This window comes from Lissotriton helveticus, chromosome 5_1 (genome assembly GCF_964261635.1).
Source record: "Lissotriton helveticus chromosome 5_1, aLisHel1.1, whole genome shotgun sequence".
Taxonomy (NCBI): domain Eukaryota; kingdom Metazoa; phylum Chordata; class Amphibia; order Caudata; family Salamandridae; genus Lissotriton; species Lissotriton helveticus.
The window spans coordinates 761,693,213-761,708,195 of NC_136065.1; the positions used below are offsets into that span (position 1 = coordinate 761,693,213).

Here is a 14,983-nt window from a genome sequence, read left to right on the forward strand (position 1 = left end):
TCAGTCTCCCTCACCAGTCAGTCATTCAGTCTCTTTCTCTCTCTGCCAGTCAGTCAGTCTCTCTCAGTCAGTCAGTCTCTCTCTCAGCCGGTCAGTCTCTCTCTCTCCCTGTCAGTCAGTCAGTCTCTGTCAGTCAGTCAGTCTCTCTCAGTCAGTCTCTCAGTCAGTCAGTCTCTCTCTTAGTCAGTTTCTCTCTCTCTGTCAGTCAGACAGTCTCTCTCTCTGCAGGCAGTCTCTCTCAGTCAGTTAGTCAGCCTGTCTCTCTCTCTGTCAGTCAGTCAGTCTCTCTCAGTCAGTCAGTCTCTCTCTCAGCCGGTCAGTCTCTCTCTCTCCCTGTCAGTCAGTCAGTCTCTGGCAGTCAGTCAGTCTCTCTCAGTCAGTCTCTCAGTCAGTCAGTCTCTCTCTTAGTCAGTTTCTCTCTCTCTGTCAGTCAGACAGTCTCTCTCTCTGCAGTCAGTCTCTCTCAGTCAGTTAGTCAGACAGTCTCTCTCTCTGTCAGTCTCTCTCCACTCTCTCTCCCCTCTCTCTCTCTCTCTCTCTCTCTCCACTCTCTCTCTCCCTTCAATCTCTTCTGTCACTCATAATACAAAGCAAATAGCAACGAACACCACTTGTCTGATTTTGTGGTGAAATTGTGAAAAGATGGGGGGCCATGGGTACATTACCTGCAAGGTCTGCGGGCCTCCAAGGAAGGCCTGCCGGGTCGCTGGTGGCCTGCGGGCTGTACTATGAGTACTTGGACTTTAGAGGTTAACAGCCAAGCATCATTCATTAATCTATTTTGGTGTCATCCATAATTTTTCCCACCCTCTCCAGCATGCATCATGGGGCAATGGGTCATCCCAGTTCTACTATTGGCTGACTTCACTGTGAGTTGCGCCAGCCTGCTCTTTCACAAGAGCACATCCACGCACAAAGTAGTTCACTTCAGTGCTAGGGACTACTATGTTAATGTGTGCTTTTTTGAAACATAAACACATTCCAGCCTTTAGCCAATGTTTTCATTAGATTGATGATGACCTGGTAAATTCCCCAGCAAAAAAACAAGAATTTCCAAAATCAAAATGCTGGCTGCCAATGCCAGACCTATTGACTTTGCCAATACGTGTTCTAAAATGTAATCTGAATCATTGGCAACTTGGCTGTGTAGACTTAAACAACTGGATTTATGTACATTACAACTGGTGTTGGTTTTTTTCAAACTGTTTATAAAACATACAAAATTAAAAGTTAAACCAGTCACTTGATTTCTAATTGTGGTAGGCAATAATCAAAACTTGAAGTGGTAGATTTTCAACAGTGTTCATATTTTTCTCTTTGTTTTTCTCACAAGCTACGGCAGGTACAACTTTGGGGAAGTTGCAATCGACAGCAGGAAGGGGACTCTCAAAAACTCCGACAGCAGAGATAGAACGTAGCCTCTGTGAAAATATTCTAGCACCAGTGTCAAAGGTAATGCATGGGCATGTTGTTTTCTTTTGGCATATGTGTTGCTACACATTAAAGGAACATTGGCAACAACAATGTTAATGCAGGGGTGTCCAGCATTGGTTGAGGATGGCCCAATATACATCAGAATTTTAGAATAATCACTCAGGGCCATATGTGTCAAGCCTTTTTCCTGTTTGCAAACGGGCAGATTCTCAGAATCTGCCCGTTTGTGAATGGGAAAAAAACTTTTTGGGATGTATCAACCCAAAAGGCCATCGCAAAATAGAGAATCGCAAAATTTGCAATTCTCTATTTTGCAAATGCAATTAAGGAATTGCAAATTGTGATTCCTTAAATGCAATTCTGGAAACACCAGAAATTTGCTATTTGGCCTTAAGGAATTGAAAATTACCACCAACTTCAAGTTGGTGGTAATTTGTGATTTTCTTAAAAAAAAACAATTTTTTGATTTTTTTTAAAAGCTGTATGTTGCACATACATGCTTAAAATGTGCACACATGCATATTTCAAATCAATTAACGTAAACAAACATATTCTTCTTCAGAATGCACCCACAAAAAGAATAATATATCTCATAATGTGTACCCCAGTCCAAGTGGATCACTCAAAATAATTGCTTAAAATATCTTCATCTGGATTACACAAAAGCACTCTCTCAGAAAGGTGCCACAGATCAAACTGGTAGTGGTATCATGAGCCACCCGTTATATAGGTGGAACAATGCAATGTTATATAATGATGAAAAGAAGGACTTTAACCTGAATGCACTGAGTATTTATATCTGCTGTGCTAATAACCAAGAATTTTCATATACATTATTCTTCTAATAAACAGCATTAATATAATATGCTTGTGAAAAGAGGGAAGGGTAAGTTAGAGATATTTAGACAGTTCCCATTCTTCTCTTTCTTTCCATGTACGAAAAAAAGTCTTCAAATAGTTGGGTGAAGAAGACTCCGTCTGAGCAGAAACAGTAGATACCCAGCTTGGGGCGTAATGGAGGGTCTGTCTGGGGGGAGAGCCCGCTCTTGTGGGGTCCTTATGCATGGTTCCCCAAGGAGCGTCGAGGATGAAAGAGTCAGAGATAGTCTGGCTGTAGAGGAGGATGTCCATGGAGCTCTGTCACATGATTTGGTTGGAGCAGATTCGGGACACCCTGTCAATCATGACGGAGCCTCAGAGGGCTGCGCCATTTCTGGAGTGAGGTCTTGCACCCGGCCCTGGTCCACGGGGGTCCATTTTCACCCCGATCTAGTACCCATTATGCCTGAGCTGGGTATCTACCATTCCCGCTCAGATGGAGTCTTTTTCACCCAACTATTTGAAAACTTTTCTTCCTTTTTTAAGCTATCCAATTTCTTGGCTTTAAGTTGCATCATACGTTGGCATTGACCATGTACAAACGCCAAGGGTCATTATTCACTGTTAACGGAGCTCTGATTTTCGCCTCTTATTTGGCACCTGTTTTCTCCCCTTATATCCACGTGGCACACCTTCTGGTCTCCAGCTTTCTTGTGCCCTGAAGAAGGTGGTGGCTGCATTGAAGCCCTTCACCAAAAAGCGCGTTAGTACTTTTAATGACAGGAACCACGCAGTGGTACATGGAAAGGAGAAGAATGAGAATTGTCTAAATATCTCCATCTTACCTTTACCTCTCTTCACAAGCATATGATATTAGTGTTATTTAATTGAAAAATAATGTATATGAGTATTCTTGGTTATTAGCATAACAGATATAGATACTCGTTGCATTCCTGCTTAACCCCGTCTTTTCATCATTATATAAGATTGCATCGTTCCACCTGTATAACGGGTGGCTCATGATACCACTACCAGTTTGATCTGTGGCCCCTGTCTTTATATGTATTTTTGATTGGTTGGCTTTGACAGTATGATAGATGTATAGATGTGATTACAATATGACTGACTTTGAGAGAGTGCTTTTGTGTACTTGAGATGACGATTTTCTAAGCAAATATTTTGTTGTGATCCACTTGGACTGGGGTACACTTTATGAGATATATTATTGTTTTTGTGGGTGCATTTGGAAGAAAAATGTTTGGTTATGTTAATTGATTTGTTCTACTATATATGTAAAAACCTTATAGAAAAAAATGTGAAAATATTTATAGATTTCTCTACTTTTAATAAAGTATTTTTGTATAACGTATTTTCGGTATTTTTATTTATTTTGTCGCCTTTTTAGTTGACCTTGTTATTCATGTTTCTGCTCCCGGCTTGGGACATCCGTTTGTTTATAGAGAGACGCCACGAACTCATCCCATACCGTAGGCAGGTGACATTTATTCCCTTCTTGTGTAAGGTCCTATTTATAGCCTTATTTTCCCGAAGCCACCTGCCTGTATATTTCTGTCGGGATCCCTTTTATGTAGTTTGTACTCAGTTAATTTCAGGTCAGCAAGCTACAAAGTCTAAAATGTGAAATAATTCCGGCATGGATTCACCTCCAAGGGTCAGTCGGGAAAGGTTTCTTCTACACATGCAAATAACAACCTTTTATAAAGTCCATAACAGAGAATTTCATACATTTACTATAGTTGCACGCTTCTCATGAGCTAAACCAACCAGGACTAAGCAGAGAGAAACAGTTGCACAGGAATATATTTAGAAGTTCACCCATAATTTTGCAATATAATGCTTCTCACGGACGATATCGGTGCTGGAATGAATTTTGTTACATCAGGTGTGATTCTACTGAGATAGATAGGTGCAACCTTGAATTAGCACGAACAGGCCCGGACTGGCCATAGCGGGCACCGGGCAATCCCCCGGTGTGCCGCAAGGGTGGGGGCCGGTTTTGAGCCCCTGGGGGCCGATTTTGTTAGAGGACCGTTTTTGCAGCATAGCTGCAAAATCGGCCCTGCAACAAAATCGGCCGAATACCGGCCCGAGCAAAGCCTCGGCGGCCCTCCCCGAGTGGGGAGGGGGGGCCGGCCGAGCACTTTTCCAGGGCCGGTTTTGGTTCCCAGTCCGGCCCTGAGCACGAATTGGAAAAGCTTATGACGGTATCCTTCCTTGTCCATGAACCACATTCAACTTTCTTGAACTGAGACATGAAATTACGAGTTTATCTACATGGTGCAGTGAAAAAGCATAAACAAAATTAAGTGTGCGCCCTGAAGCTTCATGTTAGCCAAAGTTTCAGTTTCATTTGTTCAAGGCATTACATTACGAAAAAAAAGAATTGTCACCAGCAATCAATCTTTTTTATTGGAGTTGTGTGTTGTACGAATTCATCCACACAGGGTCGTAGCACCACAGAGATGCCAAGACGCATGCAAAAGTATTGGATTACCACACCTCGTTTTGTTCACGGATCAGTACATGGACATCACTAGTTGCCTTCATACCTTGCCATTGCTTTCTAAAACCTCCACGTAGTGTTTCCAAGTTTCTGGTATGAATGATTAAACCTAGAACTCACAGCGTATGCACCTCTACCTGTGCAAATACTTTAACTCTCGCCAATCAAATGCATTAAAGTGAAAGATGTATCAAGGCATATGTCTTACATGGATCCTTTTATTATTGGTGTAATTGAGGTGTGTCCAAGAATACACAGAATCTATGAAAAATCATGGCACACTTCTCTCAAGACAGTGCCATGTCAGAGGTAGAAGAAAGATTAAACAAAAACACTATCGGGGGCGTGGCTTGGCCAGCAAGCATGGCGGTCGTGTAGGGCGAGAGCTCCGACCGGTCCAGACGGTATCCTGTTACTATATCCTGTCCCTAGACATCTGCTGAGCGGCGCTGTGTCCCGTTGAGGTCGCCTACCTTTCTGCGATTCTCCGGTGACTGTGGCGACGGTGCTCCGGCAGTACAGAGGTGCGGAGAGCCCCTCGGCGGTGAGAGGCCTACGGCGACGCCGGCAGAGAGTGAGCCGGGGCCTCTAGTGAATCGTCAGGCCGGCGAGGGGCGTCTGGCGATCGGAGCGGCTGCTGTGGTGCAGCCGGCGTGGAGGGGACCCACGTAGATTTGGCGCCTCGGTGTGTGGGCGGCCCCCTCGGTTCAGCGGAGCATCAGGAGGCGCTGCTGGAAAGGCTGGAGCCGTGGGCCTGGCGGTGGTTGGGCCGCTGGATCCGCAGATCAGGCCTGGTGAGTGCGGCCGCCATCTTTGAGGTACGTCGGGTGCCCTGAGGAGGCAGACGGAGTCGGGTGCCCGACCCATCATTGGTTGACCCTTGGGGACTTAAGTGGCGGTGAGGGATTGAGCGGGCCCCCCCTCGAGGGATCTGGATGTGGCAGGTTGGCCGGACCAGCTGGACTCACAGGGAGGGGTTCGAGGCTGCTGAGGCTGTCAGCGCGGGCCCTGGGAGCACGGTGAGCTGGAGTGGACCTGTGTGGGGTGGAGAGCGCGCCCCGGGCTCCCTCCTCGTTTCCCCCCTCCCGGTTGAGATCTCTGGGTGGCTGCTGTGCAGGGCAGTCGGGAGGGTCGGTGATCGAATCGGGCCACGGTGGCAGCTGCGGGCTGAGGGGCACCTCAATTAGTGCGGAGAGGTGCCTGAGAGGAGAGAGCGGCGGCGACGTGTTGGGCCCCATCTTTGCCACACCTCATAGCTACCCACGGAGTGGGGAGTGGTTGACGGCCCCGCATGACTGAGACTGGGCTGAGGCTCGCTGCGCTGGTCGCGCCCCACCAGGGACGGAGGGGAGGAGGCGGCTGGAGAGCCTGTTGGGCTGCGGGGTCGTTGCGCTGCTGGCTGCTGTGCTCCCGATCGGGTGGTGGTTCCTCGCAAGGAGAGACAGGCTGTGCCGCAATGTCACGGGACCGCACTGGTGGAGGACAGAATAAGCAAGGGCCCATGGACAAGTTCACAGAGGCCGGCCACGCAGCTGGGGCGGCGGGGTCGCAGAGCCAGTCACCGGACAATTCTGCACTCCTGGCTGCGATCACCCAGTCCAGGGACATGCTCGATGCCAAGATCGGAGCGGTGGGCTCGGATGTGATGTTGCTCCGTCAGGACTTAAGGAACGCAGTCGAACGCATCACGGGCGCAGAGACCCGTATCTCGGAGGTTTAGTACGATGTGTCTATCCTGAAGAAAAAGGTTGCGGACATGGAGAGATTGCAGAAGGGCCTGGCTCTGCACGTTGAGGATGCCGAAAGGAGGGCTCGGCGGAACAACCTACGGTTCGTGGGATTTCCGGAAGGCTGCATGGGGGACAATGTGGAACGCTTCCTTACCCAGTGGCTGGAGGGCTGGCTGCCCCCGGAGGTGCTGTCTCGTTGCTTTGCGGTGGAGCGGGCCCACAGGGCCCTGATGCAGAAGCACCCCCCTCAGGAGCACGCTCGAGGCCCATCATTGCCAAATGCCTCAATTACTCAGATCAGCACACTATCCTGCGGCAGGCACGGATCAAGGCCTCCCTCACGTGCAATAACTCAACCATCCGCATTTTTCCGGACTATACACGCCTAGTGCAACAGCAGCGACAATCCTTCCTGGCCGCTAAGGTGCGACTTCGAGGCCTCAAGCTCCAGTACGCCCTGTTGTACCCGGCCCGGCTGAGGGTCACCTTCCAGTCCCGCACGCTATTTTTTGACTCCCCGGAAGAGGTGTTCAAATGGACGGATGAAACAGTGAAGCTGCGTGTCAACATGCCGCCGGGGACATAATTGGATTCTTCCTCCAGCGGGATAGCCCGTGACGGCCTCAGGAGTCGGCGGCAACGGAACAGAAGATCGCGGTCCGGGCGCAGCTCTCGTTCTGGCTCCACAGCTTGGCGGGGGGATCCGTCACCGGAGCAGCAAACTGAAGTGAAGTGACGCAGAAGACTATTGAATTGCTCTTGAAATATGGTATGGGTGGATGTCTAGTTGGGCTAGTTCCTTTGGGATGGGAGCCTGGCCCTGCAGGAGTGGGTGGGAGGGAGTGACGCCCTAGGGTTATGGGTTATTGTTTGGGGATCCATTGGAGGGGGTGGCCTTTGTTCCCCCATTGGGGTCTTGGCTACATTCCGACCGCGACAGGTGCTTCCATGTTGGTGAGGTCCGGGGTGACGGGGGGGGGGTTGCGTAGGGGGGCGGTGTTGGGGGGTCTGTTTGCGCATGTTTTGATGTTGCCTTTATGCCATATTGCTTGTGTGCTGAGTCGCAGAAACACTACTAGCCTATTTGGAGTATGTCCGCCATGTCTGACACTGAGGGGAGAGGATGGGTAGCCCCTGGCTCCCTACGCATCCTTAGTTGGAATGTGCATGGGGTGCTGGATAAGGTGAAATGGGGAGCAGTGCTTCAACATGCCAAAAGGGCCGGGCGGATGTACTTCTACTCCAGGAGACCCACATGCTAGGCACGAAGGCACCATGTCTGCAATGCTATGGGTTCCACCAGATATACTACTCGGGGTTCGCCAGGGGGTCAAGAGGGGTAGCGATATTAATACACCGCAGGGTCTCCTACACGCATGATAGACTTTGGACCGACACACAGGGTCGATATGTTATTGTACAAGGTAGGATGGGGGAGACAGGGTGACCCTGGGCAGCGTTTACACTCCGCCGCCCTTGCAGTGGTCTCTTGTGGAGCGACTTATGGCTCTTTGGGGCGACATGCCAGATACTCTAGCTGTGGTTGGGGGGGACTGGAACGATGTGATGGACCTGAGTTGCGATAGGTGGCGGTGTGGGGCGACTGATGGGGTGGGGGATGTATGACATCACAACACATGCTTTCACAACGCATGCCTTTACAACGCGGTTTTCACAACGCATGCCTTTACAACGCACAGTGCTTTGGGGCGCTGGATAGTAAATAGTTTAATTTACTATTCCAACTCCAGTCCCCGTGGATAGTAGGGAAGGTGTTGGATAGTAAATTAAACCTATTCCCTATCCTAGAGCGCCCCCAGCGCAATGCGTTGTAATGGTTTGCGTTGTAAAAGTTGCGTCGTAATGGCATTGCGTAGTAAAAGTTGCGTTGTAAAGGATGTCTCCCGGGGTGGGGGGCCCTCCCACGCAACTGCGCGCCCTGGCTGCAGGACTTGACTGGACGGATACATGGAAACATGGCCCGCGTAGGGAATACACATACTATTCGACGGTGCATGACTCATTTTCCAGACTAGACTATATCTTCGTGCCTAGGGGACTAACACATAGGATAGTGTCGGCCGAAATCATGCCAAGAGTCCTTTCCGATCATTCGCCGGTAGCTCTCACATTTAGGATAGGTCCAGGCAGACAGCCTTTCAGGTGGCAAATGTCGGGGTGGCATTTGTTGAAGGATGACTATAGGAAACATCTAACCAAAGAAATAAACGACTACCTTGTCTCGAATGTAGGCTCCGTGGACTCCCCGGCTGCCCGCTGGGAGGCGCTGAAGCCCACGATACGGGGTGTCGATATTTCCTGGTGTGCAGCGGCGCGTAGGGAGCGGCGACGAGACCTGGTGCAGCGGGAGGCGGCCATAGAGGCGCTGGAGCGGAGGGGTTGGCTGGTGGGCGGTGGACCGTCCAGACGACAACAGGCGCTGGCTCAGCAGCAATATACTGCGGTTTTGATGGAGGAGGCAAGGCAGGCTTGGCTAGCCATGCGTAGCCGAGTGTACCAGTGGGGCAATAAATCTAGTAGGATGCTGCACAGCTTATGCCAGGGCACACTCCACGCCCAGCCACTGCCCCGGTTGGTGGATTCGGAGGGGGTGCCTGTCACTGAGCCCTCGGCCATTGCGGAGAGCTTCGCCGCATACTATGAGGAGTTGTATGTGCCTAGGGAGTGCCTGGCGGAGGATGTAATTCAGCGGTTCATTGACGATCTACCCCCGCGGTCAGTCACAGATGACGTGAGAGAGCAACTGGACAGGCCGCTGTCTGACGACGAGCAGGGCTCAGCTTTGGGTGAGCTGCGCCCTGGTAAGGCCCCCGGTCCCAATGGCTTTCCGTCTGAGTTTTTCAAGAGTTTCTATGTACAGCTGGGGGCGCATCTTTGCCCGGTAGTTAAGGAGGCATGCGAGGAGGGGTTGCTCCCCACAGATTGGAGACATGCAGAGGTAGTGGTCTTTTTGAAACCGGGTAGACCTCCCGACTATCACGCATCCTACTGCCCTATATCATTACTCAATACGGAGGCCAAAGTTCTTGCCAAGGCCTTAGCTAACAGGCTCAAGCCCCATATTTCCGACTTAGTTCACTCCGATCAGGCGGGATTTATGCCGCGGAGGGCGACTCGCCACAATATTAGACGCGCACACGTGGCGATCTCGGCTTGGGAGAGACTGGGGGAGCAGGCGGCATTGTTCCTAGTGGATATGGACAGGGCATTTGATTCCCTGAGCTGGATATATTTATTTGCCCTGTTGCAGCGCCTGAATTTTGGTCCGTGATTCATGGCTTACCTACAGTTATTATACACAGACCTCACGGCTGTACAAGTCGGTTCGAGTGGGGGAGCAATTTCACGCACCTTTCCGGAGGGGCACTCGACAGGGCTGCCCCCTATCCCCCTATCTCTTCGCGTTGGCCATGGAGCCCTTGGCGGCGTGGGGTCGTATAGATGCCCAGCTCAAGGGTTTCAGGTGGGAACCGGGTCTCACTGACAAAATAGCACTTTATGCTGACGATGTCCTGTTCTTCATTACCGACCTGGCGGGTCCGTGCCTGCTTTGCATTTTAGAGATTTTTGGTGAAACGTCCGGTTTATACATGAACCCGGCCAAGTCGACGTTGTGGGTGCTGGGTGGACTGAAGCGGGTAGGCGCATGGGCCTCTGGACTACAGCTGGCGACCGGGGGGGGGGTGAAATACCTGGGGGTTTACCTGTCGGAGGAGGCGAATGCCTCCCGAGACCGCAACCTCACTTCAGTATGGGATCGCATGCGTGAAGATTTGAAGGTCTGGTCCCGCATGCCCCTAACGATCTATGGCAGATCAGCTATTTTCAAAATGGTGGCGCTTCCCCGTCTATTGTACCAACTACAGAACCATCCCTTCCGGATTACGCCCCATTGGTTTCAGCAGGTCAACTCTGCGCTGGGTGGGTTCCTGTGGGAGGGGGGGATTGCACGGGTGGCTCTGCGAACGTGTTTCCTATCTACCTACACGGGGAGCTTGCTACATCTGATATTCTCTCATACTATCAGGTGGTGCATTTGTTGGTACTCAATGAGTGGTGGTATGGGGACCGGGGAGACCCGGTCTACGCGGTCGAGCGACACTTAATGGGTACGGCGTCCGTACACGGCCTACTGTATTCTGCACCGCTTCGGAAGTGCCTTCCGTCCGCCACACAGGTGTTTTTCTATGTTTGGAGGCGAGCTTTGGGTAGGACGGGTGGTGGAATGTGCTGACCCAGGAGACTCCCTTGTGGCGAAATGGTCGTTTTCCCGGTCTGAATGCCCTGCAGGGATTTGGGGGCTGGGACGCGATAGGGATTTCCTCATTGGGCGATGTCATGACGGGCTGTACCCTGAAGTCCTTTCAGAACCTGCAGGATGAGTATGGGATGCCACGTTCCCAAGTTTTTTAAATACCTGCAGTTCAGGCACGCGCTGATGCCACACCTGACTGACATAGGGCTTCTCCCTGAATTTAGTCCGATAGAGGCCAAAGTGTTCATGGGTGAACTCCCGGACAAGAAAATCTTGCGTATTTATCAAACGCTGGTACACCACTGCTCCACGGACCTACACAGACTTAGCGCAGCATGAGGAGGGGACGTAGGGGACTTGGAAGAGGAGGATTGGGCCGAGGCTTTCGCGAGTCCGAGGGGAGCGGCAATATCCACGCGCTTGCATCTGATCCAATTTAAATACTAACACCGCTCATATTTACCCCGAGAGCGCCTCTGCAGGATGGGCATGATTAGTTCCCCCGACTGTCTCCGCTGTAGAGTAGAGGAGGGTACACTATTGCGTACAGTATGGGTGTGTTCGGCTTTGCAAAGCTTCTGGAGTGGGGTGTTTGCCTGTTTGACTGAGGTTCTGGCGTGGGAGCTCCCGCGTACGCCGAAATTAGCCCTGTTGCATGTGATGGAGGGGATACGGGGCAATAGGTATAAGCGCCACCTGCTAGTGCTAGGTTTAATGCTGGCAGAGAGACATTGCTAAGGCGTGGAAGGCGCCTCAAGCTCCGCCGTTATCTGCTTGGAAAAATGGGATGGACTTTTGTATGGGACTCGAGCAGCCTGTATTCATAGCCAGGGGGTGCCCCGTAAGCACTTAAAGATCTGGAGGAGATGGGCGGACTATTGTGGATTGGACCTGGACTCGCCGCCTGAGCAAGCCGGCCTCCCGGCTATTTGACAGGTGGCTCCTGGGTGGAAAGGAGGGGGTGTTTCGTTTGACTCAGCATGCAATGTACAGACTCTTTGTAAATAGGTAGCAGCATCGGCGCAAACAAAGGGTGGTGGTGGGGGGGTGTTGTTAGTTTAGGTGTAAATGTCTAGGATTATACTGCTGATATATTGATGTGTGCAGAAACTCCGGGGTCCGGAGCCTCGCATTGAATGTAACCTATGACAAATAAAAACTGTTTTTAAAAAAAAAAAACACTCTCCTATGCGAAAAAAAAGTGACTCGGGATTCAGTCTCATCTCTGATGCAGCCTCAATACAACGCCCTTTGTTATTAACACAGGTTGTCTTCGAGAATGCATGGCGCACCCTATCTTCCCTACACCCCATGTGTTCTGTACTTAACATGCATTTGCTCAGTTCAATGTGCTGAATCGTCAGCATTTTGTGTCAAAGGAGTGTTGCTCCCATCTCACCTATTGTCTCTGTTCCTTTTAATCAGGAATTGTTATAACACTGCAAAAACCCCAAGGTTTTTGTTTTCAATATGGCCTACATGCGCTCTGTATATATTTCTAAGAAAAGTTGCCAACCTAGTGTTACACTTATGGGTGACATGTTCAATATAAAAGCTCTTCCAAGCTTCACATCATCAATCATTTTTGGCCAGAAGTTTATCCAGTCTACATTTTGCAATTAAGCACCCTCTTACTGCTTTCAGCATGGTCTGCAACTTGTAGGCAACTTACTCGAGTCATTTTCATACACAGGCTTCTTGAAGACACTAATCATAGACCTTTTGTACTCTTCTTCGACAAATCATCCTTGCTGTGTGTGTATATATATATATATATATATATATATATATATATATGTGTGTGTTACAACCCCATTCTCCTTCCTCCAACAAGTAGCAACTGCTTGTACTACCTGCTTCAACTCTTCTCTTCCTTGTATTCCTCCACTTATTCCTCCTTGTTTCCCTTGTGCTCTGTATATCAGCTCACAACTGCAACCTTAATCTGTTTCACATCCTAACTTACATTTGCCTGTGGTATAAGCCACCTTCAGATGAAATTTCAGAAAACCCACCAAACAATAAACTCTGCTAGTACAAACACTTGTAAGCATCTTTGGAGGTCAACAAATTTGTTAAGGAATTATGATACAAACTAGTAATATACGAAATTCCCACAAAACTTGGATACATTTCTGAGAGCCGCACAGAATGTCATTGCTTCCTTATCTTTCTACATTCTCCCCTTTTCGTTGTCTCAGGATTCTGTCCATCCTTTTTAGGCCTCGCCTACGCAGCATGCATGCGTTAATTAGGAGACCTGTAGCCATTGGCACAGCTTTACCTGCAAAGACGTGCACGCGTTGCATTGCTTGCAATGTCAACGCATGCACATCTGTCGATTTCCTTGCGGGAGGACGCGGCACCATATGGTGGGGCCATATGGTCGCACGCTCCCACAAGGGAATCTCGCAGGCCCCCTCCCCTGCTGCTGCGCGAGGTTTGCGCTTGTTCTCGCTTTTCATTGGCAGCTTTGTTGGGTTTAAAATGCTGATGCGTGTAACTGTGAGTTTATATTTCTTTTCCTCTTGTGTTTTCTTTCCACAGCTGTTCTCCTAGAGCATTCGACTAGCATGTGGTATTTCTACTTCAGCGTTCATTAGGATCAAAGAAATCTGTTTGTAACAAAAAGGCGTACCTCGTGCAACCGACATGGGTTTTATGCTGGATAAATGCAATTCAGGATCTTCAATACAAATTTCAAAAGCGTTTCCTACATTTTTTTTCTTTTTTTATCGCAGCCTCCTTTTCATTCTGTATAAACACTGCAAAACTGGTCTAATTTTCTATTTTATTTTTACCAGCTTTGTTATTTTTGACCCTTAACTGCGATTTTCGTCTGATCCTTGTCTGTTCTCTGTTAAATTTGGATAAAATATTTAGTCATGTTTTTATGCTGCTTCGTCGTGCTAGATTCTTTAAATGGAGCACTTACTGACTTGAATGTGTGCATCTTCTCGGCTCCTTCGTTGTTATGCGAAATAGCAGGAGAATTAGTGGAACACGGAATGCTACAAATAGCCGAGCATGAAAAGACTACCAGTTGAGTGTGTCTTATTGTGAGTAATACTGAAATTATGATTTACCCATTCTGGTACTGTGATATCCTTTTTAGCCTTGTTATGCTCTATATTGGTCATCTTTGTATCTATTTAGTGTCAGCCTTGCAATTACCATTTCACTTTAATGTAATTCAGAGCCAGTACCTTGAAGACCACTAGTTATACTGCCCTTCGTTAACTGGGGTGATGCTTTAAATTTAGTTAGATTGACTAATACTGATTTTGAGTTTAAAGCGCAAACCTGAAGATAATGAAACTGAGTAGAAATTGGTTTGCGCAGCAGACATAGAGGGTGACGTTATAACATAGCATCATAAAGTATGATTTGGTAAAAAGGAAGCGACCATACTGGCAGCAAAAATAACAGAGATAAACAGAAGTATGGATAGCAGTAGATGACAAAAAAAAAGTACCATCTTCATCAAAACAATTTCACTCTTATACCTCAATATTTAATTGAGGTGATACAATCCTTGCATATGGAGCATAATAAATGGACCTATATATTTGTTTGAAAAAGGTTCCTCACTAGTAAGAGGAGGGGAGTGTCACTACAATAGTGTGCCAGAGGAAGAGGGGCTCATGCTAGGTAATTGTCAGGAGTCTAGTAGATCCCACTAGAGTGGCAGTTCCATCAGCTGTATCCATGAGGAATGTAATTCATATGTTTTTATTGGTAAACTGTTCAAGGTGTTTTTTTTTCCTTCTTCTTACGGATGTAGGGATCAAGCTTATTCCAGATGGAATTATCTTTTTGATGAGGTTCGATTGTTAGTGTGTCATATTGTCTGCCTTTCTCATAAAAACTGACCAAATCCTCCAAGTATGAACGGAAAATCTGCTTGAAGATTTCCAAACTGAAAGGGTACTCTTGGTTCCTAGTATCAATAGTAGGTGCAACAACATGAAATCTGTGTTTATCGGTGGCAGGTCTTGTGTTGCTTGAATCCCTGACCTAAGTTATCCTTTTCAGGGTTCTGTTTCTAGCACGGATGTGATTGATATATTGTATATATCTGCCCACAGTTATTGAGCTATTGACACTGAAAAAGTATATGACAAATATTGTGATGGAGACTTTTTTATATACACTAACAAGAGAAAAGGCAAACCTAGAATAACGTATAACTAGCGAGAA

General features: G+C 48.4%; 1 protein-coding gene across 2 annotated transcripts in view; it reads left to right on the forward strand.

Annotated features, from left to right (window-relative positions):
- Positions 1-14,983, forward strand: part of USP54 (ubiquitin specific peptidase 54) — a 2,015,813-nt gene that overhangs the window by 1,766,547 nt on the left and 234,283 nt on the right. For both annotated transcript variants that reach the window (XM_078643238.1, XM_078643239.1), the window contains exon 20: positions 1,334-1,452. In XM_078643238.1, coding sequence (XP_078499364.1) covers positions 1,334-1,452 — 119 coding nt within the window. The remainder of the gene's footprint in view (positions 1-1,333; positions 1,453-14,983) is intronic.